Raw genomic sequence first — 25,820 nt, forward strand, 5'->3', positions numbered from 1 at the left:
TCTCCTACACCAACCCAAAAGGCAAGAGACCCTTTCATTAAACACTGATAATGGTTTGAGCAACATCAATTTTATTTGGCAAAATGACCCAGCATGGCCAGGTGGGTTAAGGCATTTGACTCATAATCTGAGGTTTGAATCCCCATTGCATCAAACATGCTTGCACTTTCAGTCGAGAGGGCATTATAATGTGGCAATCAATCCCACTATTTGTTGGTAAAAGAGTAGCCCAAGAGTTGGCAGTGGGTGGTGATGACTAGCTGCCTTCCCTCTAGTCTTACACTGCTAAATAAGGGATGGCTAGCACAGATAGCCCTTGTGTAGCTTAGCGTGAAATTCAAAAAACAAACAAATTTGGCAAAATTTATTTACCACTTTTACATTTCACCAGCATTTATCTTTGTCTATAATCCTCTCACCATGTGACATAATTTTTGTTACATTAAATCCATGTGGTTTTAATTTCTGTGCTTATTTACGAACCCTATATTGCTTAGCTAGAGATCATACCTGAAGAGGAGAGTCCAGTATTGTCAAAATTTGTAGTATATTCTAAAATAAATCATTTTATTATGCTTATAAATTGTTGTTTGCCATCTTGTTATTATTGCACATCTGTCTGATTATAAGAAACATACATAGAATGCATAGACTTTTCATTGTGTTTGTTTTGGAATTAAAATATTGTTAATATTAATCCTAATATGTGACAGGCTTTTATAACAACTTAAAGTTGACAAAAACTGGTGAAATAGTGTAAGTAATGATTATTTATTTGTACAAGTTTCAGCAACACCAAATATTTTATATGATCTGATGTTTTAAATGTTGACATAAAAATTAGTTAAATCAAATAATGTATCATAAATTTAAAGTCTTAGTGCAGTAATGTATGCTTTAGGATTGTGATGAAACAAAAACATTACGAGGTTGGACTAGAGAAACTGGCTTGTGCTGCTAGCCAAGGTATCTCTAATGCAGACTGAACTTACTGAACTCCAACCACAACTGGTAATTGCTAGTCAACAAGTTGATGAGATCATGATTGTGGTAGCGAAAGAATCAGCAGAAATTGCTGAAGTGGAGCGGATTGTTAAAGTTGATGAGCAGGCTGAAGCTGCTCAGGCCATTAAAAATGAATGTGATACTGACTTAGCAGAAGCTGTGCCAGTATTAGAAGCTGCTTTGGCAGCACTCAACACTTTAACCCCAGCTGTAAGTCTTTCTTGAATATTTTGCCTATTCAGTTACTTTGTCATAACACATTCATATTAAGTTCTAATATATTATTATATGTAGATTTAATATTATCTAACCATTTGTCAGTATTTCTATTTGTGTTATGAGCACAACAGATTCTGCATTTTGACAGTTTTATACATGTATTTCATCTGAACTCTTGATTTTAAGTACTCTTTACTTTTAATTATTGTTAATTATAGAGAATTATTCATACATCATGCATTTTGTTTTTAAAAAATTATTATATGCTATTAAAGTTAATATATGTTAATGTATTATTTTGTTTATTTTACAAAAACTACTTATTTTCTGTAATTTTTATTTTTACATATTTTTTATCATATCATAGTAATGTTGAATATGATCTCTTATCTTAGATTTTATATTCCTTTTAAATTTATTTTATTTTTTAGGATATTACTATTGTGAAAACTATGAAGAGTCCTCCTGCAGGGGTTAAGCTTATCATGGAAGCAATTTGTATCCTCAAAGGTATCAAGCCAGATCGTATTCCTGACCCTTCTGGAAGTGGTATGTGCCAAGAGCAATATATATATTCTAAGGGATGTATAATCCAAATGCTTTTTTTTAGTCTTGTAGAAATTTCTAATATCTGTAGAATTTTGCATCCAAATATGAACGCAAGCAACAATACTCAGAACCTTTTGTAAGCAGTATGTGTTTGTTGATCTTTGTAGCCTACAAGTTAATCCAGACCTTCAGAAATAGTATTAAATGAAACATTTTCGTAAATTTTTCTAGAAATAACAGTTTATTGACTGAAACTCTGTCCTGAAAGGGACCAATTCAGACTGTATACAAAAAAAAAGTTTTGAAAAATTATAGGTTTGGCAAAATTTTATTGTGTGAAAAATATCAAATCAAATGATATTTTGAAAGTAGAAACATTTGTAGAAGTTGCATTCGTAACAGGTATTATTTAATATTTCTTCTCAAAGTATTTTGAAAATGAACAGTACCTAAAGTAATTTTGTACAAAAAAAATTAGTCTAGACCTTTCTAATAGTTGTAGTTATTTGTTGCAAGTTGCAACTGAACATAACTAATGGGTGAAAAATTGCACATATGAGATTTTTGAAAATTCTTTGTATATTGGTATAATAGTTAGGTTAGAAGTATGCTATTTGAGACTTGAAGCCTTATAGCTTAGATAATAGAACACTGTTATAGAGTATTATTGTAAGTAAGCATCATGGATTTAAGCCCCAGTCAGGACAGATTTCTTAATTTCCAGATAATCCTACCCATGTGGGTAATCTAAACTAATTTATATTTTTATTATGACTTACAATAATTTGTTGTTTGTGCTAATTTGGATAAGTAGTCAAATAAGTGTATCCATAAAATTTACTAAATGATATATATAACAGGGAAATGGATAGTGGCCAGGAAGAGTTAGCTCAACAGGTCATTAGAACTTTAAATTATGTACAGCAGTGCCCTTTCTAGGCTACACAGCCACACAACAACTGATCAAGTGCTGATAACTTCATCCATATTGATAGCCTTAATGATGTTAGCAACTGACAGGCCTAAAGCCCAAATGACCATTCTAAAAAATACCCCTCCAAATAAAAAAACTGGTAGTGTAATGCAGATCACATAATAAAAAGGTTTTTCCAGAATCACACATATAAGCAAGAGTTTCAGTACTGTAGGATATTGCTGTACATTAATTCTTCCCTATGCTGTCATGGAGGAATATGCCATCACTACTATTTTGTTTTCATTGTTTTTAAAGATTAGTTTTAGCCATTTTTACATGTACTTCATTTTTTAAAAGTTTTTTCTATATTTGTAACCTGATCACTTGATGCTTTATTACAACTCAGCAATCTCCACAATTTTGCAAAATGTATGTTTACTACCAAATTCAATTTAATGCCATGTAATTTATTGACTTTAATTGAACTTAGATTCACAGAAGAGGTTAAAAGCAGTTTATCAGTATTTTTCCATGAGATAATTATATATGTTTAGTTGAATTTATTACTTACAATGTTAAAGTCCAGGGTTTTATTTCCATAGACACAGCATGTGGGTTTGTGCTTGGAAAAACAAACTCAGAAATAATCTGATTCAGTACTGATGCAACACTGATTAGATTTAATTTATTTTTCACTTATGTTTATTTTGTTCACTGGTTATGGCATATAGGATATTCCATAAATAATTTAATATAGGGTTTAATACATTTTGAAAAATAAAAAAAATATGTATTATTATAAGAATTTGTTCTTATGATTTATATAAAAATTGAGTTTGGTTACTGAAATATTTCAGCAGCTGTTTTGGTTCATTTGTCAGTTCAGATAGTTTTTGTACTGGTTGTGTGATCTTGTGGATGAGTAATAATTTTTATACCTGAGGTGTTTTTAAACTTTAAAAACAATGTTTGTAGGTATATTGTTATTAGTGTACAGAAAGCATTTTGGTTTATCATTTGTATTATAATGGTAACAGAGATGGTAGGCTATATTAGCCATATTGTTTTGCCTGTTAAAAATTAGTAGTTTCTATATTGCTAGTAAAAATTATGTTTTACTTTATTGGACAACATCTCTGCTAAATCAATCAAAGCTATTAGAGATAAGTACACTTCAAATGCTGACTTTGACCCAGAGAAAATAAAAACAGCTTTCACTGCTGCAGAGGGATTGTGTAGATGGGTGATAGCTATGGAAGCCTATGACAGGTTAGTGAATACAAGGAAAAGCAGTATTAATTACTTCAGAAGGACTACTAAGGTGAGGGTGTAATTTTAAAGTCTTGTAACAAGTTAATTAACAGAAGTAGAAGCTTTCAATTCTATAGAGGGACTGTGAATATGAATGACATCTTTGAAAGCTTATAACAGGTATTTTAAAATAAACAGTTTCACCTGTTCTAAACAAATATTGTACTGATTTGCATAATCATTACTGTTTGGATATATGTCTCTTTGGCTAATTTTTTGGGTGTGGCAGTTTGTTATTTTTACTTATTTTCAGTGTTTATGTTACTTAGTTTGGAAGTTCCTCTTTCTTTACTACTATTCACATCTAATTGTACAGTAGATGTGAGTTAAAACATGTTATTGTTGAGCAGGTACTTTTTTATTCTCATGTTATTCAGTTTAGGTTTTTACTTTTGTGTTGTTTGTCTTTTTGGGTTTTTGGGGGGTTTGTTTTTATGATTCAGTCTGACAATTCCACTGTCATGAGCTAAGTAAGAGGGAACCATGTCCAGATCTCTGTGTTTTCAGACTGGGGATATCTTGTACTAAACCAACTACTATGACATGAAAGTTCTAGTGTTTCATATTCCCAAAATTATGAAACTTGTGTCTAGCTATTTATCCCATTCTGACCAGGTTTTTCTCTCAGAGTGGTGATCTCTTCATCCTCAGGTATTTCTGTAGCTGTGTTCTTAACTGAGAGTACTGTCTCGCTCTATAAATATGTGTGTGTGTGTGTATATATATATACACACATTCACCACTCACTTCTTTCTTTTTGATTTCTAGTCCCTCACCTTATAACTCTGGGGAGGATGCTTTCAGTCACTATTGGAGAGGTCTTCACCTATGTGCCTACCTTCTGACCAGAATTCTCTCCAAAGTTATTTCTCTTATCCTGACCACTCCTTGTTATATTCTGCTGGTTGCATCATATTGGCTAGCATAGACATGTTTCCTTCTGCTTTGTCTCTTATTGGAGCAACAGCCTCTGCCCTTCCATCTGTCCTGAGTGCTCCTCCAGAAACTGCTCTAGGAGGTATTTCATACCAACATCACCAAACTCAATCTCCATGTGTGCCATTTATCTGATTTTTTTGCCTTATTTAGGGACTTAATCTCATGTAGCCATCTGCCACCTTCCTTTCTTCTGCTTGATTAGAATCTCAATGTTCACATTTGTGCCATATCCAGTTCTCCCTTTGAAGTCATTGCAATATGTTCCTTGTACCATCTTTTCATTAAGAGCTATTTTCTCTTTTTCCTGGCATACATTCATCATTTTTCCCAGTATTTATGGCATTAATGTTTTCCACTTTCTTTACTTTTCCTTGTATGTTATCCTCTGTCCTGATTAGACCTACCTTCCCAAGACATAGGATGCCCAAGAAGGTTTTTTTCACCTTTTCTCCTATCTCCTTACCTCTCATTTTCCACCTGTTCTCCTCTTCGTATCTGGACTGACTTCTGTGTTCAATTTCTTCTCTTCTATGTTATGTGGTTTGTACTGCTTCATTTTATGAGTCTTGCAATGGAATTTCTTTGTTTCCTGTGATCTGTCACCTATTATGCTTACTGGTTGGTTTCATTAACTCATACAACTGGTATATTCTGATGTGTTCATGGAAGATCACTCTTGACATAAAGTTTTTCTCACCAAATTTGTCATTTAACTGGTTCTTTAGCTGCTCGAAACTACTGTCCTTTAGAGAAGATTATTCAGGCTGGTATGCAGACAACTCCCAATACATTTGTCACAGATTATTTGCACATCCTACAATACGTTTCTGTTGTCAGAATCAATAATTCTGATGTTATGTGACATTTATTTGCTATGTTTCAAACTTCAAGTCCATTTCATAACTTTATATATAGTTAAAAGAATGTATAATCATAAAGATTATACCTAATTTCAAATATTTTGAGCAGCAGGAATGCTGGTTCTTCAGTTTCAAACCTGATAGAGAAGATTTATTTCTGAATGTAGAATTAGGATCATTTATGTATACCTGACTTTAGTCCAAATTTCCTTACAACCCAGTCAACCAGTATGAGGAACCAGAAGCCACTCCTACCATTAACAATTTAGTTGTCTTTAACATACTTTGAAAATATATCTTTGTAATTAGTTTTAACTTTGTCAGCTAAATAAGCCCATTTGAGCTTCCTAATTTTTTTTGAAGAAAATCTGTAGCTTTTCTCTAGTTCTACAAATTTTTTAACATATCTGTCAATTTAAATATCTTAAAATCACTTAACATCATGGAATTTATCCCTGATTTTCTCTTTTATATCTTTAGTAAACTAGTTAAATTTGATCTTTCCTGTTATTCTTTTGCTTTTTTGGCTTAATATATTTTTTTCACGAATGATAAATCTTGCATCAAGGTCTCAGAAGAATAAAGATCTCATTTCTTGTTTTTCTCAAAGTATAGCAAAACATTACACTTAACTATTTAGTGATCACTTTTCTCTAAATACTCCTCCACTTCAACTCATAGAAGCATTTCATCTTTAAAGATTAGCAGTTAATAAATCCAAAATAGAATACCTTCTTGCTTGTTTGCTGACTGACTATTGGGTATAGAAAACCATCTTGAATCATTTCAAGAAGTCTCTCTCCTTCATTACTTGACTTTACACGGTCTCAATCAATGTGTCTAAAATTATTCTCCTATTACAATTGCATCAATATTTGTATTAGTAAAATCCTTGATGTTATTATACAGTTTATCATCGACCTCACATACATGAGGTCAGTAATAAACTGTATAATGTTCACTCCCTTGACAATAATCCAATTAAAACCTTCCTGCACTTGCAACCTTTAATTGTAACTTCCATTCTAAAGTTTTCAACTTAACAATCCACAGTTTACTTCTTAGGTAAATAGTCTCTCAACCCCCCTTTTCTTTAAAAGCCTTTCACTGTTAAATAATTTGACCTCTTATCTATTTATGAAGCACTACTTGACAAAAATTTTGTGTCCACTTGTAACTTGTGAATCACTGGACTGATTGTCACCAAATCTGGCCTGTACCTTTAGGGACCTCAAATAGTTAGCATGGGGACCTTATGTCTTTCCTGTACATTTGTTCACTTATGGCTGGCAAACTATTAAACTTTTTGTCACCAAACCTCACAGGTACCCTTAGGGCAGTTGGATCTGATGTACTATTCTACCCCAAGGGATCCCTATTGTCTTCCATATGCTTTGAATTGATACATTACATCAGCTAGTTTCAAAATGATTCCTAATATCAATATTTTCCAAGCTTAACAAAGTTCCCATGTTTCCTCTTATACCACACTCTCCAATTTCAACTACAACTTTGAACTTATCTATCTTGTTCCTAATATTCCTGATACTAGAATAATAGCAGCTAAGCAAATTGTTGAATTTACTATTTTTATTTTAAACAATGCTTTCAAGGGCCAGGCACTTAGGATTTGGGCTGTATGGTAGACATTAATATGTAACATTATTCCACAATGAGTTAAAACCATATTTTTAGTGTTTTCAGGTTTAACTAAAATTCCAAACAGAATTTTAATGAAAAATTCACAAATTACCAGCACTGTTGCAAGTTTTTGACTCTCATAGTACACAGTATTCAACTTAATTCTTTTTGGTGAATGTCCACCTTGGAAGATGTATGTATAGTATTGTGTTGTTGACTAACTTTCTCAGCCTATTTTCTAAGATCAAGCATAGTTTGTTGTATTCTTCTCTATTTTTTTCTATTATTTGTTTTCAGAGTAAACAAAGGCCTTCATCTTGGCATTAGTGGGATAATCCTCATCACCTTGGTCAATGGTACTCTATTGCTTTCAGTGCAGTTGGACAAATCATTCTGTAGGTTCTAGCTGAAACCCAGTCTTCAGTCAATGAAAGTGCCATGTAGTTGTTTAAAAAGCTTCTTCTTCAATCTCTCTTTCACTTCTTTGAATGCCCCTGAGTAACATATCAGAGCAAGTATAACTTTTCTCTGGCAGAGAATGTTGCACATCGTTGACAGATGAGAATACTTTTGTATCATCATATATGTTAAAAATGTCATTTCCTATTATGTACATTAGACCTTAAGCATCTCTTTGAAGTAACATGGTGCATAGAATCCTTATTATAGTCATACAGAATGCAAGCAAATAATTATTCTTGTCAAGAGGTCTGAAACATTCCGTCTATCAAACTTCTTAATTTGGAAGTTTGACATTGCTCTGGATTTGATACCAAAAAAAAAAACTTTCAAAATGAATAGACATCATTCCTGTGCCCTGTTGAAGTACTACAATAATACCTTGCATTTACACGTGAGTTCGTGGATAATCTGCTTCGTTTTTTGGTATCATGAAATCCAAGGGATCTTTAGAAATAATGTTAGAATTTTCATCTTTATCACTCCAGAATGGAATAGTATAATCAATCCTTCCTCTTCTTTCTGCCTTTAATTTTCTCTGCAGCTGTTTCCCACTTTCTTTTGCCATTTTGATCTCCAAGCCTAAACTGTTGCATCCACACTGACATCGAGAACATTTCCTACAAGTATCATACGTATGCCCTTTGCACTTACAAGCCATTTTCTTCTTTTCCTGTATTAATATTGTTTTATCAATACAAGATCAGTACAATATGTGATTTATGGGTGTGACAATTATCTGCTTTTTTGTCCAATCAGGTTTTGTAGGTTTTAGCCAATGAACAAATGATCCAGGATGACTTCAAAAATTAAGTTATGCAAAATGCTGGTTGCCTAGTGCATGGAATCACTGTCAAATTTACTAAATTTGTCTTTAATACGTATTTATCTTGTTATACTTCATGTATACAAATTTCACATTGCCCTAGTTAGCTTATTTGCAACTATACAAAAGGGTCTTGTAGAGTTGAGTCATAGGATGAATAATAGATCAGGTTGGCAGCAGTTCCTGATAGCAGCAACATGTGACTTTGGATATGATAGTAACTGACTGAATATCTTTACAAACATCTTTAGAAGTTCACCAGACATCCTACTAACTAACCTACTTAAGTGAATCTCATCTTTAGCATATAATCTCTCCCTTATTATAAAAACTAAGTTGGCCTAAGTATCCACTTCCACTTGACAATCTTTTACTTAAACTTTGGATCTTACTCAATAATTTATTTCAGTATCTGGCTTGAAGGAGTATTCCTTAAACCTCAGATGTGTACTTCTATCCTTAAATCTCTTATGGCATTCTTTATACTTTTAAAGCATTTCCTCTCTCTTGTCTAATTTTCATTATCATTTTTTCCTACATGCACTACAAAAAGAGGATGTTTCTTGGTACCAACAAGTAAATTATCAACATGCTTCATAATGTCTTGTACTTTAGTATCTAGCAAACAAATTCTAAAACATACTCCCTCCACTGACATTTATAGCAGTTATTGGACCTTTAGGATTTCTTCCTTTGCCCATCTAAGCATTGGTCTGAATTTTTTACACTTGCTCCAATCTTTTGTAATGCACTCAATTGCCCATAAAGATATTTGTCTTGTAATACTTTCCAGTTACATCAATGATCCTTCTATTCTGGTACTGTAAATGAGACCCTCATTCAAATAATGTTATCACTTTTTCTTGACAAAGTATTTAGACATGAGTTTATTCACAGATGTGTTGCAAGAGTTAAAATCCTTGGGTGCAATCTTTGTGCTACATGGTTGATTTTCGTTCAATAATATTTTAAAACATCTGAAAAGAACCTTTCACTTTAAGACATGGTTTTCACATATAAATTCCCTATTTACTATTTCCAGAATAGAAGCTAACTGGACTTCCTATATTCCATTATTGTTATCTAGTGTCATTCTCAAGTGAAGATATATATTTGGTCTGGGAGTTGTTGAAACTCCTTTTGAAACAAGTTTTACCTAATAAGACCTAGATTTCAATTTTTTCAATTGTGTTTTAAAATTTCTGTTGTGTTCTACCATATTTCTAGTGTTCTACTCTATTTGTGTTTTTTTTCTATAAAACTTGCACACTATTTCTCCGCGACAGTACTGCAGATAAAACTTGCACACTATTTCTCTGCGACAGTACTGCAGATAAAACTTGCACACTATTTCTCCGCGACAGTACTGCAGATAAAACTTGCACACTATTTCTCTGTGATAGTATTACAGTTAGATCTACAGTTCCATGCATATTTTTCACGTAATTTTTACATATTTTAATGTATGTCACTCCACAGTTGTTAAAACCTGTCAGAACTGTTTTATGTATTTGACAACAAATAACTATTCTGTGTTATCTCTAAGTTACATGTGTCTACTATTACAGTTGGCAGTGTACAAGGATGTGTTACATATTTGACTAGTACAGTTGACAGTGTACAAGGATCTGTGTTACATATTTGACAAGTACAGATGACAGTGTACAATAATTTGTTTTACACGTTTGTACTATTACAGTTGACAGTGTGCAATGATCTGTGTTACATATTTGTACTTGTGCAATAGTGTACAATGATCTGTGTTTTGACTTGTACTGTTCACACTCACTATAGATGTACACGCTTATAGCTGGAATCAAGTGTTGATTAACGTATTTCCTAATGTACAAGAAATGAAGAAAATTACAAACGTTTGTCTGAAATCAGAAATTCTAAAATTGTGCTGTCGTTTAGTCAGCCATGTTTTCCATGGTTATTAATTACATGTACTTTATTCTCTCTTCATAGGTCTCAATAGTTAGACTTAAAGCTATCCACTCTTTCACATCTTGGGAAGTGGATCAATGTTCTTTGCTAAAGATATATCAGGCTATTACTTGATCAAAACTAGAGTATGGATCACTGGTCTATGGCTCTGCCAGCACCTTGGCCTTCAAGATCATCATCAGGGACTTCAGCTCTGCACCAGGGCTTTCAGCACTTCCCCTGTTCATAGCTTATACGTAGAATCTCATGAATCAAAAATTCAGTCCTTACCATAACATTCCACCTGGGATTATGTTTTCTTTCCACAGTGGGCCATGCTTTTGCAAAATAGACAATCAGCCATTGCTTCTTTTGGCCTTTGTATCCAAGTACAGTTGGATGAATTGGGTCTATCCTTGGGTAACATTTGCTGTATCCACTGGTCAGCTCATCCTACCTTGGCTTATTACAGTCCCAAGATGTAACCTTTCTTTAAGTCATCTGAGAAAAGCAGACACTCCTGATTGGAAATACTGTATGTTATTTGCAGAACATCTTTCAAACCACCCTTCCATTCCTATTTATACAGATGGTTCAAATTCAGGTGACTCTGTGGGCTCAGCCATGGTTTGGTGGTTGTGCAGAGAATCCTCTCTACAGTTTCTGTGTTCACTGCTGAACTGTATGTCATTTCTCTTGTCCTGTATCACACAGAAGCTAAGCAGTACTCAAATTGTACTATTTATACTGACTCGCTTAGTTCTCTACTGGTCCTTGAATTGTTTCATCTTAGTTCTTACTGATATTCAAAATCGACTGGCCCATTTCTCTTTAACATCTACTTCTGTCCAGTGTTTTTAGATACTGGGCCACATTGGTATTTGCAGGAACGAGCTTGGTGACACTGCAGATAAATCTGTCTGCTCTGGCTCTATCACTGCTGTTTCTGTTCCATACGTGGACTATGGTCCTGTATTCAAGGCTCAGCTTCATGCCAGTTAGCAGTCGACTTGGAGTGAGCAACGTGAAAACAAGCTTTTCTAAATAAAACGTGCTATTGGACTTTGGCTATCTTGCTTTCTTAAGAACCAGAAATGGAAAGAGGAAATTGTCCTAACTAGACTACATATTGGTCACAGTTTCTTAATTCATCGTTTTCTTTTATCTGGGACTGATGCACCAATGTATTGTCTGTTACATTAAGCCATATTTTACTGTTTTGGTGTCATTACGACTTAATTATGGCACCATTTTAAACATGTTTTGTCCCAAGGTTTATTTGTTAGATATTGTTATTGGCGATGGTGACATTGTCCACCTTTGAAATGTTTTTAGTTGTTTAAAGTCTATTAATCTTTTTAATGCTATTAAAGTTTTTTTTTACTTTATATATTAGACATTTTTTTGATGTGATTCACTTTTAAGAATCAAAGTACATCTAGTTCGATCTAAAATTAGAAAATGGCCATAACATCCAATAACTTGAAACCAGGAATGGAAAGGCCAACTTCAGGTGACTAATGCTACTTTTTAACTACCTGTTGGTCATTCTGGCAAGTTATGATAATTATAATTATGCTATAAAAAGTCCTTCACAACTTGTATTACTGTAGTTTTCTTCTTACTGCTGTAGACTAGATGTAAAAGTTGGATTTAATGCTATTTGTGTTTTTAATTCAAAAATGTAACTTTGTTTTGTTTTATTTTAATTTCCTTTAATGAATTTTAATAATTTTACTTTACTTTTAACTTTTAACCAGATGTTTGGTGCACATAGCCTGGTTGCTAGAACACCATATCAACCAGCCATCCATGTAATTGTTTCCATGTCTAGTTGCATGGAAATGTTACATTATATTTGGGGGTATCATCATATCATCAGATATTATTCTTTTATCTTAGTAACAGTGAATTAGAAGTATGTTTTTTTATTATGCTGCTTTCAGCTGTGTTTTCTTTTTTCATGCTAAAAATGTTTAAATGGTTTAGAAAGATATTTAACATGATTCTCTATCTCAGTTGTGTTTTTCTTTTGTTTACTTTTTTATATATATATACTAGTTTTTCTGTATTTGTCAGACACTGAAATGTAGTTTGTTAAGATTTTAGGGAGTATATGTTTGTCTTTTCTTCCAGACTACACATGTTGACAGATATGGAGAAAGCAGTCTAAGTTTTTACAGGTCTCTGCCCTTCATTTCAAGGAAGCTACTCCTCAGTCAGTAGATTGAACTCCACTCTTAGAAGAGTGGAGAGGAAGAAGAAAATTGGTTCAAGTATGTGTTTCAGGTTTTACTTTTATTGCAAATAGAATATATAAAACTGCAGTCTCAAAAGCTAGGAATGATTTTTTTATCTAATGATATTGATAATTTAACTTATAGTTTGTATACATTACTGATTATTTCTTTAAAGCTTTAAAGATACCAAATGAGATGTGAAGAGAAAAATAGAAAGCACTTATCATTCTTGTTTTAAAAAAAAAGTGTCTCATTATATATTGGGAGCAACTACTCTAATGATAAGAACTTCAACATTTATATCTTTGATATTGTACATTTTTTAGGTACGAGAACACATTTCTGAGTTTAAAAACATAAATTGTTTAAAGCAGATTATACAATATAAATAATAAAGAATCATTTAATGATCATATACACAAACGTTTTAAAATAATTAGTATACTAATAATCAAAGTCTACATTAAAACAAAGATTAAAATTTTATTAATCTAACCTTGAACAGGCACTTATAGTTCTGTTTGTCTCTCTAGAAATAATTAAAAGTAATATAGAAATGAAATTTACTGAAATACCATGACCCAAACTTAAAGATATACCATTTTAATTATAACAACTGTTTCATTGGTTTTCATATAATATTTGTCTATTTTACTTAATTCTTTATTTTAAGGGCTAAAATTTAGATGAATTATATTTTATGATTATAAATGTTTGTTAATTGTATTTAACTTCGCTTTAAACAGTACTTAGTAGAGGAGATTTTGAATTAGAAATAATATTTTGTATTCATGAGTGTTTTTTTTTACTTCTTTGTTTTACAGTCCTCACTTCGTTATCAGGAACCTCTTCTTAATCTGTACCGGGTTCTCCTTACAATAGCCAAGAACCACATTCCTGAGCAGACCAAAAAGATTGATTACGAAATCGTAACTTGCTGGTTACAAAGTGCAAAACTTGCCAGAAAGTAGGTTTTATTACACTGCAAATAAATTCTTGTAATCAGCTCATCTGTACTGTTCCTTTAACTTTTCAGTCAATTATTAATCTGATCTATTCTTTCATTAATATCATATAGTAACATACATTTCTCTGAAATGTGTATGGAGTATTTCAGAGGCATCAGACCTGAAGGTGTTGTAACATCCCCACTTTTACATATTTTACATGCATAGCAACTGTAAATTATATCAATTTTCTGGTGAGGGCATGCCCTAAATCTTTACAGGCTTAACTGACTTTGACAGCAGGGGGAAACACTTTTAGCAGCTTCTTATACTTTAAATTCCTCGTTGTAAATTTTGCGTGTCTAGTCAAGCACTCCACCTATTTCTCTCCTTCCTGCACCACTAATACTGAAGATATCACATTGAAAAGTTCCTAAACCTGTCAGTGCATGCATGTAGAAGTTATTACTCATTTCTAATTCTTTGTAAGACATTATTGAGCTTTTATGTACATTCTCACAGAGAGAATATTATATAATGTGTTTATGGGGTATCATTTTCTTCTAACACTTTGTTCACATTAACAGAATCATTAATGTTTATTAAATTATTTTAATTTATAATCACAGTAAAGTTATATATTAGTCTCACAATTTATACAAGTAGCACACCTTGGTTGTAAGCTTCTGATGAAAATTTAAACTAAATGCAGTTTTAAAAAAAACAAATTCGTAATCCAGTTTACTGAGTTAAGTTGGGGGGAGTATTTCTCATCAAAATCTGACTTTTTGATTCTGTTGTTAGTGTCACATAGTAAAATGTTAAAGAAATAATTTATGATCCATGATGGTGAGAAAAACCTGCTACATAGAGTTTTTCTCTGCCCATACCAGCCGTTTTTACATATATATTTTAATTATGCATTGTCACTTTAGCCTAAAATTATGTCAAGTTAAAAGACATGTATTATTTGTAACCCAGTTATAAGTTTGAAAGAAAACTTCATATTTAAAATGATTCTATCTTCATAGATAAGGTCCATAACAAAAGAGGACATTACAAACCAAATCATACTGTTTCAAAAATAATTTTGTTCACCATCTGGCATTGCTTTTATTTCTCTTTTTTGTCAACAGTATGATAATGGAGATTTAAATGTGTGCCATTACTCAGAATATTGTAAGAACCATTGAACTTTGTCTAGAATAGATTATTTATGAAGTAGCTTAATTTTTAGGGATAAGCTTGATACCAGAGTAGCAAAATGTCCAAAATCGTGAGGGTACAGACCTCAAAGTTTACAGAAATATGGAGGCTTACTGATGGATGTAATGAAACTAAAGCTTGTTTCAGTTGATCTGATAGATATTTGATTATGTTCTTCTATCTCACATTTTCTGTACATAAGTGAATAAATACAACATACATGTTTCAGGGGACTGTAAGTCTGGCATAAGAGGTGATGAGGATAACATTTTGTGTGTGTGGATTGATATGGTTCTTGTGCAGAACTGGGTTTGAATATGAAAATGATATTGTATTGATAATTTGACAATTACCCCACTAGCAGTTTTCTGAACCTTAAGGTAGAATTATTCTGTGGCATGGTGGGCTTTTATAATAGATTACTTTTACCAGTTACTGTGTATCTCTTATATTTCTGAATTCTAGTGTTTTTTAGTCTTGATGTTTCTACAGGATATTGGAATCCACAGAAGATGCTGTATATGATCTCTCTCTGTTAGGTGATTTGATACAAATTAATTACAGTTGTTTTTGGCTTCTAAATGCTTTTCTGACTTAATATTGTGTACATATCCTGTATATGTGTTTTTAGAGAAATCTCTGACATATAGTTTTCTTCTTAGAGTAATGCTAAAATAATAGGACTTGAACCCCATATAACAAAAGGTAATACGAATAAATGTATACATCTGGTTACTACTGATATCATACATAATCTACCTAGGATATCAATCAATCTAAACTTGTATACCCCTATTGAAAATATTCAAACACAGAGAATGAGTCAATGATTTTGTTGGAGTGCTGCAGCTCATGTTGCCACATAGTTGTGCTCTGTCTAACGATTGTACATCTTGACAATATTCTGACAGCACAGTCTCCATTACAGAAGGCTCTTTCATGCAACTGTCATGTAGAAATTACATCTGAAACTTGATAATTAGGCTTTTCAGCTCGTAATCTACAGATTACAGGATTGAACCTCATTACTGAACATGTTTACCCTCTCAGCTGTGGGAACATTATATATTGTGACAGTCTGTCCCACTATTCAGTCTGACAAAGGTTAGTGGTGGATGGTATTGGCTAATTGCTTTCTATATAATTCATCACTCAAAATTAGAGAAGGCTAGTGCAGATGGCTCTTGTGTAGCTTTGCATAAACATTCAACAACGAGTCTCAGGACACCATGCTTTCTATAATTGATTTAATTTATGGGGACATTAGATTCTCAGTGCTTGTTTTGGAAGTTTGTTAGCACAGGAATCTGTAAGTGCTGTATCTAGGTTTGTTTTTTTTTATGATAATAAATGCTCTTTGTTTTAACTCGTATATTTTTATAGCCACTTCAATTTCTTGACATGCTTGAAGCTTTCATGTGTTCATCAACTATCTTGTGCATATTATAGCTTGTATTCAAGTTCACTGCTAAAGTCCAGAACTGGTACTAGATTTGAATCATTAGAATAAATATTATATTTGATAGTAATTCATCTGATAACTGTAGAATTAGTACCATACACTAAGTGTAGAATTTATTTAAGAATGAGTTGTAATTAAATTATATCATTAGATTTAACTGTTATTAAAAACTAAGAAGTATCTGTGTAATAATTAATTGCATAATTATATTAATTATGTAATAATTAATTGCACTATTATATTGCATACATTATGATTAGAATCCATTAACTGTACAATGAATCATGTCCATTAATTTTCAGAATAGTATTTTCAACCTGTGTTTTTTAGAAGTGGTCATCAACAGAGGGCTTATAGTTGTCTGCTAGAAGCTTCAGTATTAAACATGCCTGAGACATTTGTGGAAAAATCTAAGTGACACTGGAATAAAGTAAATATAAATCTCAGTGGTAATATTTTTTGTAATTATTAAAGCAGATACTGTTCTTAGTTGTTTGTAAAACTTTTGATGAAATTATTTAAAGTACCTCTTTTAATATTTTGAAATGCCAAAATTGTGAAATTGGAAGCTCCAGGATTTTGCTGTGATTTAAAATTTTTGAACTATTATGTTATAATGTAGTAAATTTGAAAATTATTAATTTATAAATGTCACTTTTTTAAACTTTGAAACTGTTAAATTATGAACATTGTATGTTCTAAATGTATACATTTGGAAGTACAAGATTCTGGAACTTAAAAGCATTAAGAATTTAACCTTGGAAGTGAAAAATGTTTATATTTGAGGCAGTAAAAAATGTTCTCTCATCAAACACCATAACATTTGGTATTTCTAAACTGTAATATTTACTTTGAATCTGAGTTTTTGTGAAGATTATAATGATGAATTTGTAATTAACAAAAATGTTACAGCAGTCTATTTATTTTGGCACTTTACTGGCAAATTTTAGTGTTTAGTTATAACAGTTTTCTGTCGACTTGCATTTTTTGAACTAATAGTAAATAAATAAATTTTATTTATGCATATGATTGTTATCTCAAATTAGAACCACATCAGTGCAGTATTAGTATCTTATACCTCTTAAAAAAGAAACAATTAGTTCAATGGTGAGTTGCATTACATCAAAAATAAAATTTCCAAAATATATTTATATCTTCTTACCTTACAGTTATTATTCAGCTGCTATGGTTTCTTTTCCTTTGTCCATCTAAGTATAGGTCTGATTTTTTTCTCCCTTGCTCCAGTGTTTTATTTCACCTTTAAATCTATCTCATTACACTTTTCACCTACATCAATGTGACCTCTGTTTTAAAACTGTATATAAGCATTTCTTAACAGGTGCATGTAGTACAGTTGTTGAAGATATTTTATGCATTTTTTCAGGTTATATATTTGACTTTCATGAAGTAAAAAAAAAAATTGTTTGGTATGTACGTTTACAGCTTGAATTCATGAATTAATGTATCCAGCATGGAAACAAATTAGGCCTCTCCTATCTCACCTCTGATATATAACATTGCTCCCAAATTGGGAAAGGAGTCGCTCTTAGTTGAGGCTGTCCATGACCTTATCTGTAGTAAGGTGGAAACATAGGTTTGATGTGGTGGTCTCCAGGGGACTGTGATGCTGAACTTTTAGGTGATCCTGGACATTCTGGAGAGAATTTAGATTTGCTTTTTCTTGTGCCTTCCTTTCATCTGTTTGCTTCTAATGAGGCTAATTTTGATCACCTTTTACCAACTTCTTTTCTTTACTTAGTTCATTCAGTGTGTCATGTTTTTTGACATTACTTGGTGGGTTTTCCTTGGGGGTGGAAAGGTCTGAAGGTGAGTACTTAGTCCTCCCTCCATTCCCTAATACTGAGGCTCATATAGAGATGTTTACTGCTCAGTTTGGTGAGTACTTAGTCCTCCTTCCATTCCCTGATACTGAGGCTCATATAAGAGATGTTTATTGCTCAGTTTTGTGAAGGGACAGCTATGTCTTGTCTGCCATGTTTGTCAGAACAGCATGTTTAACTCATTATCATGAGGTAGATACACGTTTAGACTCTCAGAGAATAGATCAGCTCCTGAAAATGTGAAGTTCCATAAAGAAGTTTATGCTTAATCTGAATATATCACAGTTTTGTAGGATTTGTTTGACCTTAACTAACACTGTAATATTTACTGTATGGACACTTTTTTTTTGTCCTCATTTCAGTTGTCGACTTCAACACTTTCCTGAATTTTGTGGGTGGTATTTCATTGAAACATATTAGAAGGCATTTGTCTACTTACTGACAACCTCCATGTGTTATATGAGTCCTTTTCTCAAACTCTTGATTTTGCAGGCATTCCAGACCCTTCATATTCAAGGGCTTATGTCACCCATCTGCATTCGTCTTAGTTGTTGGTTGCTTGACTTTCCTCAGCTCTTACAGGAGGTCTAGTTCCAATGTTGTCCTGACCCTAACAACAACCCCTTGTTTCATCATTACTTACAATATTTTATGCCCTTATCTACAGGGTTCCATGTTCAATTGATTGGAGTATTGCCAGCAGTGTAAATGACTACTGTATTCCTTTGTGTCCTGTGGGGACTCATCTACATTAATTTTTGTACATGTAGAAAACCTTTACCACAGATCCATGGGTACTACAGGCCCTTGCATCAGAATTGATCATTCATTTCTCATATCCACTACCATTTTTCATCATCTTATAGTATTTCACTTCCTGCAAGTCCTCAAATGTTTTAACTTCATTCCATCCATGGTTATCAGAGATGTGTTGGTCATTGGAGTGATTGAGAGAGTTGTTTCAGTTCTTACTAAGGTTTATTTCTGTATATTTGTTGTGCCCATATTGTAATCAGTCTTTTCATTTAAATCAATTCCTAAATCTTCCACAGTTCACGGTGGAGTCATTCCTGATTCTATATTGGTGTTTTTTTGTTGGGAATGTTGTTGACCATGTTTAATGTTGCTAATGCCTATCTACACATTTCCATGGTGAAGTCATCCTGCTACTATCTATGTTTTGTGCACAAGGGTTTGGTGCTGCAGGTCATCTCTCTGCCATTTAAACTCACACTGGTTCCATATGTTTACAGTTTATAGTTCATGTTATTTTCTTTACCCTATCTCAAAATGGAATCAGTCAATATTAGCTATCTCATAAGCACCAGAAAAAAACAACCAAAAAAGCACCCATCTTTTCTTTCCAGAATGACTTCAAATTGTAACATAAACCTACATTCTTTTATCCCAAGAAGTTTTAAGCTCATAGCAGAATAAATCTACTTATAATTAAACCATTATCCCACCATTATAAGATGTTAATCACCTGGGAAACATGCAGCTCACGTTACATTAATAAATTAAATTTACTCGTGAGTTGCTTGCTCATGAAAAAATATTATTATTACTTATTTTGCCTAAACTAAACTAAAAGGATACTTATTTTTACACTTTAGTTACTTTTATAAATATACATAAAAATAAGAAATAAAATGATTAACCATTTTCATTTTTTTCTTGCTATTGACTATTAAAGTTTACAAATCTTTTTAATTAACCCCATCCCTGGGCCTGTGCACACACCATTACATGGACATCTTGCTACTAGTAGCAGCATCACAGCACAGTCAGATACTATTTCTCTAAAGCAAAAAAGATAGAATTTATTATCAGAGCTAAAACTTCTCATTTTCTTTGGAACACTCAACTACCAGCCTTTTGGTCTCTAGTAACCCACCCTTAGGCATTGACAATAGTTCTATTCAGTCATAACTGGACTGGATTGTGCTTATACACCTACCCACTGATTAATCTGTTACCCAGCTTCCTAGCAATGATTTCTTCAATCTCTTGTCATATTCTGTTGATTGCACGAGATTGGCCTAATCAACCCTTATCTCATATACCATGTACCACTTTTCCCTTAGGGTTTATTTTATGTTGCTTCTGGCCTGTGGACATCACCAGTCAGAGTTATTTGCATTACACTTACAGAGGACACTTTTTCATTCTACCCATGTTTTCTGTACCCAGATAGGTCCTTCTTACCTTACCACTGGCAGCCAGGGAAAGGGATAAATACTTTTCACTGATTCATCTGACCTCTTTATTTTCACACATATAAATGATGGGTCCCCATTGTTTCTTATGTCTAATGAAGGCCTTGAGGTGTTAGGTTGCCTAAACTAAAGGTTTTAGTGGTGCTGGACAATGGCTTTTTATTTATTGTGTCTCTTTAGTTTCCCAGGGCTTACCCCTGGTTACCTCAATGGGATGAGTGGTAGAATTGATCCATATTGATTTTTATGGGCTCTCTCTGAAGGCAAGGAAAATTCTACAAGTCTCAACTTATCAGATTCATCACATTTCTATGTTCATCGTGGCCCAGTTGAATTGCTCACTGGAGGACATTCTGAGCTTGTGTGTGAACCTTCCCCAATACTTTTATCTCACATTATTTACATAATCTGGCATTATCTTTCTTTGAGGGTTTTTTTACTACCCCTACATCTATGTTAACCTCATCTGCTAGGTTATACTGAAAGGTGAGTATTTGCATTACTAATCTTCTCTCTTTTTTTTTAATTTCAAAATTCTACTTTTTGGTGAGTGTTGCCCAATCAAGTGTGCTTTTATCAAACCAAATTCACTCTAGCAACTACTGACACAGTATACTTTATCTAGGTTGTTACAGGCTCTGTGGAAATATGGTGTCACATACAACCACACAGAGACAGACTGAGTGGTATTACTCTACTATGCTGGATTACCACTCAGAAAATATAATGAATAAAGCATAAGGGGTTCTTCCCCATCTCTGCTGATCAGTGGATTGAATAAATCAGGGTCAGTTTGCTTTTAGAAATTTAGGAAATTTGGTTCACTTACTTTGCTGATTCTAGAGCATTGTTTTTTAGGACTTCTCTAATGTGCACTACCCTGCCCCAGTTAGAAACCTTTCTACTCAGGATTTTGAGTGTTGTTTTTTTTTTCAGATTTTGGTAGGAGCAGCACCAGCTTAAACAGGAGCTTACTCGTAAGAGTAGTTCAGTTTCGACACTCAGCTATCCAGTTGGGTTTGGTGTGGTCTTTCTTCTTGATTAATGTTGGTTCAGTACATTGTTCATTGTCACTTCATAATTGTGGATGCAGAGTAGTCCCATTCTGTGTTTTTGGTTCATCACAGTTTGTTCCATATCTTTCCAGTAATTCCAGGGACAAATGGAATTTATGCTGCCCACTTGGCTAGGGAGAGAGGATGAGTGTCTGTAATTTCAGGTTGGATAAGTTCTGTTTCCTCAGGTTAAATATTGCATGCAGTGTCATGTTATTCCAAATCTGTGGTTTTGCTTTTGGACTTCTTCAGTTTGAGGAAAGGGCTTGTCCACATTGGTGTTATTTATTTACTTCTTATGATTCCAGATGCATCACTCTGTAGCTATGGGTTTGGATCCATCCTGTCTCACACACACATATATATATTATGATCCAAATGCCCTATCCACCAACATGGGATTTAGGAACCATGATCCTGTGATTCCAACCCTGAACAGTGATACCTTGGATATGTGGTTGGGGCTTGGCCAGTGATTATAACATATCATTTCAAGTTCCACATCCACTGCACAGTTTAGTTTCTGAGTGTGTAACATGCCTGTTGTGGCTGTGGTGCAGTTCCTCACTATGTTGTTAGTATTATATATTTCTTTTAGTATGTCCACAGTCTATGCAGACATTCATGTCTGAGGGAGGGACTGTGGATTGGGTCTGTCTCGAAAAAATGTCAGTATTGTGCGGAGGTGTTTATGAACACTATCAATATAAGATAGAGGGCACATTGATGTAGGTATTAACTTCAACTTACTTTTACTTGTGAACAAATTCAACACTGTAGGTTTTAGATTACATGAAAGTTAACAATTTCCAAATGAGTGTTGCTCTCTTGAATTGTAAGATTTATAGTTTAAAGTGAGTTTGATTTGTTTTGAGTATTTAATGTTATGTGGTTTGGGTTAAAATAATGAACGGTAAGTTTTCTGTGAAAAATCTTACATTTTAAAATATTATCATATATTTCTGATGTGCTAGCTTTCTATATATTTTTCCCCTACTGATTGAAAAGTTATATCTGACTTTTAAACTATAACACCTCAAATTGAATGATCATGTGTCACTTTTTTTAACCTAATATTAAATTGTACTTGTGATAATATAGTCTTAGATCACTGTATTAAATGATCCTGTTTCCATTCAACTGTGCCTAATGTTGAACTGTACTTGTGATAGTGTAAACTAAGATCTCTGTATAGAATAATCCTGTTATTCAACTAGGTCTTTTCTTGAACTGTACTTGGGATAAGCTAGTCTTTGATCTATCTGTATAATGTTTTGTTATTACTCATCTAGGCCTAATATTGTATTTTATTCGTGATAATGTAGATTTGTAACCACTGTACTGAATGACCCTGTTACATCTTACTGTGGTCTAGTATTAAAGAAAAATGGAGAATAAAAATTTATACCACAAAAAATGACAGATAGCCTGAACACCCTTCCTCTGGTGATATTAAAATTTAATGAAACAGAAGGGTTGATAACACAGTGTTATCAAGTAAAGAATCTTCAAAACGGATGTTGTACAAGATATTTGTAGAAACATACATGTGAATCAGTAGTAAATCAATTTTATTTTAAAATTATGTCAAAATTGATATGTATATAAAAATTGAGATTTTAAATGTTTTAAGTTTTCAGTAGATATTGATATCAGTTAAATAGGATGATACACCAAAAGTTATATGATATGCAAACTTGTCATGTTTCTAAAATTTTAATAGCCAGCTAGTACTCTGGTACCTGTATGCTTATTTTGTGACTTGTTATACAGAATGAACAGGAACAAGCTATCAATATTCTTCAGAAAGGAATTCAGGAACATTTTCCAGATGTTTCTCAGTTCAAGAATAACCCATCTCAAAAACAGAAAGAGGCTGCTGCTTGTGCCAAGGTAATAATGGATGCTACTTATACAGAAGTTTTAACACTTATGTTACATTACTTAGATACTTTTTGTTGATGATAATGTAGAAAATATTAATCATGTAGAACAGAGGTATACAACATGTGGCCTGCAGGTCAGATTTGGTTCACCAACTCACTATACAGCTCATGACATGAAATTATAGTGCTTAAATTTGATAGTTTTGTTTTTTATCTGATGAATTATTTTTCATCTGTTATTAAATTTAAGAGTTTCTCTATCACAATTTAATAGAAATTTGATTAGTTTTATAGTTGGTAGAAAATATAAAGGACTCTTTTTTTGCTTATTTTATAGAAAGAAATGTTATGGCCTGCCAACTCTCACACTTTCAATTGGCCCCAACCAAATAGTCAACATTTTATAGGCTGTAGGTTGGCCTGAATTTAAAATGTGATTGATTGTTTATCTATTTTAATATTGTGTGTTATTCTTTAATGTATAAGATACAAAGTTTAAGTGTCTTACATTCAGAAGTTTATTAAACTACTTCGTGTTTGTGTTATACTAATTACAATAGCATAGCTAATAATCCATATTTTAATAGTGTATAAGTTTTAAATTCTACAATATTTAAAATCATGTATTTCTTCTGTTCAGACACCTTTTCTTCTAGCATGTCATCTTTCATATTTTATCAACCACTATTCAGAAAAGTAAAAAATTCAAAGTAAATTTCTCTCTATAAACTCATCATGACTCAGACAAACCAGATTTTTTTATAGCCTTCAATTCTGTTTGGTTACAGAGCTATCAAAGAGAAAATCAGACCCTTCCTGTCACATCATGCCTTTCATAATTCATCAGTTGTTCTCTCTATGTTTAATGATATGTTACCTATGATCAATAGAAAGTCAAGGTTTTTATGTATCAAATGGCATATTGTACAATGTTCTGAAATGTTGATGTCACTCGGAGTACAAACGTCGTTCTTACAAGAAAGTTAACAACTACGTTGAATGAATTTGTAACGACTTTTGTCACATAGCTGGAAAGCCAGGGAAAATTTTGAGAAATCTATATTGTTTGGTGCATTATTTAATTAAATACAAATTATTAAATGCATTACTATTAGGAGTCTAGCATAATTAGGATGAAGTCTCTTTAATAGTCAATAGCAAGAAAAAATGAAAATGGTTAAGCATTTTATTTTTCATGTTTATTTTTATGTATATTTATAAAAGTAACTAAAGTGTAAAAATAAGTATCCTTTTAGTGTTCAGACAAAATAAGTAATATTTTTTTCATGAGCAAGCAACTCACAAGTAATGTAATTCATTAATGTAATGTGAGCTGCATGTTTCCCAGGTGATTAACATCTCATAATGGTGGGATAGTGGTTTAGTTATAAGTAGGTTTATGTTACAATTTAAGTCATTCTAGAAAGAAAAGATGGGTACTTTTTTGGTTGTTTTTTTCTGGTGCTTACAAGGTATATAAAATTGACTGATTTCATTTTGAGATAGGGTAAAGAAAATAACATGAACTATAAACTTTTACTGGAACAAAAATTGTTTGAAATGTATTACTTAGGAGATTATAGGGACTACACAAAGGAAATTTGAGATTCTTGAGGTGACAAAAAGTATTTTTTTTATTTTAATATGAAAATTACTTTGCCTGTGGACTATTCAAAGTAAATGCTCAATAAATTCGTGAAAAAATCTCCATTGTATTTTTTTTAATTCTTCACTAAAGATATGATTTTTGTATGTGAATGACTTGGAATGTTAACTGAAAGTATGCCAAATTTTGTGAGGACAGATACACTGTATTGAAAGTTAGAAGTATTAAATATAAAAAGAGTAGAAATGAGTGCAAAGAGGGTTTGTGGTCAGTCAAGTCAACCAAGCCCATGTTGAGAGAGTTAACAATGGTATTTCTTTTTTGGGTATTTTAACAAAAGCAAAAATACATAATAAGTGCTTCAATTTTAACTTTTCTAATGGTAAGTTATGATTTAAGAAAGCTGAAGTTTTCCATTCTAATTTCAAAATACCTAATATTTTTGTTAAATATATACTGCCTTTGTTACACTGTTAAATCCTCCAGAGTTTTAATAGTTTATTCAACTGTAAAATTTGAAGCTTCAGTCTGATCAAATAATGTAAAATATTATTCCATCACCCTAAACTATTGGTATCTTCTCCTTCCATTTGGGTTATTAGTGTGTAGATATAAAATCATAATGTAGATTGGGTGTTTTGACTAAATTCAAATCTGAATACTGTGGTAGTTCCATCTCTGTATAAATTTTGCTTAGGACCACATGA

General features: G+C 32.6%; 1 protein-coding gene across 1 annotated transcript; it reads left to right on the forward strand.

Annotated features, from left to right (window-relative positions):
* The first annotated feature begins 953 nt into the window (after nt 1-953).
* Nucleotides 954-16,936, forward strand: LOC143243010 (dynein axonemal heavy chain 7-like). Its single transcript, XM_076486649.1, has 5 exons — nt 954-1,215; nt 1,656-1,773; nt 12,788-12,927; nt 13,716-13,858; nt 16,837-16,936. The coding sequence occupies exons 1-3, from the start codon at nt 976-978 to the stop codon at nt 12,799-12,801; spliced, it is 372 nt and encodes a 123-aa protein (XP_076342764.1). The 5' UTR covers nt 954-975; the 3' UTR covers nt 12,802-12,927; nt 13,716-13,858; nt 16,837-16,936.
* The last annotated feature ends 8,884 nt before the right edge of the window (nt 16,937-25,820 follow it).

This window comes from Tachypleus tridentatus, unplaced genomic scaffold, assembly GCF_004210375.1.
Source record: "Tachypleus tridentatus isolate NWPU-2018 unplaced genomic scaffold, ASM421037v1 Hic_cluster_2, whole genome shotgun sequence".
In the NCBI taxonomy this organism is placed as follows: Eukaryota; Metazoa; Arthropoda; class Merostomata; order Xiphosura; family Limulidae; genus Tachypleus; species Tachypleus tridentatus.

Excerpts from the sequence above, each read along its gene's own strand:
- LOC143243010 (XM_076486649.1), top strand. The coding sequence starts at position 976 with ATGCAGACTGAACTTACTGAACTCCAACCACAACTGGTAATTGCTAGT. Across the intron at positions 1,216-1,655 it reads TCAACACTTTAACCCCAGCT|GATATTACTATTGTGAAAAC; the intron begins GTAAGTCTTTCT and ends TTTATTTTTTAG.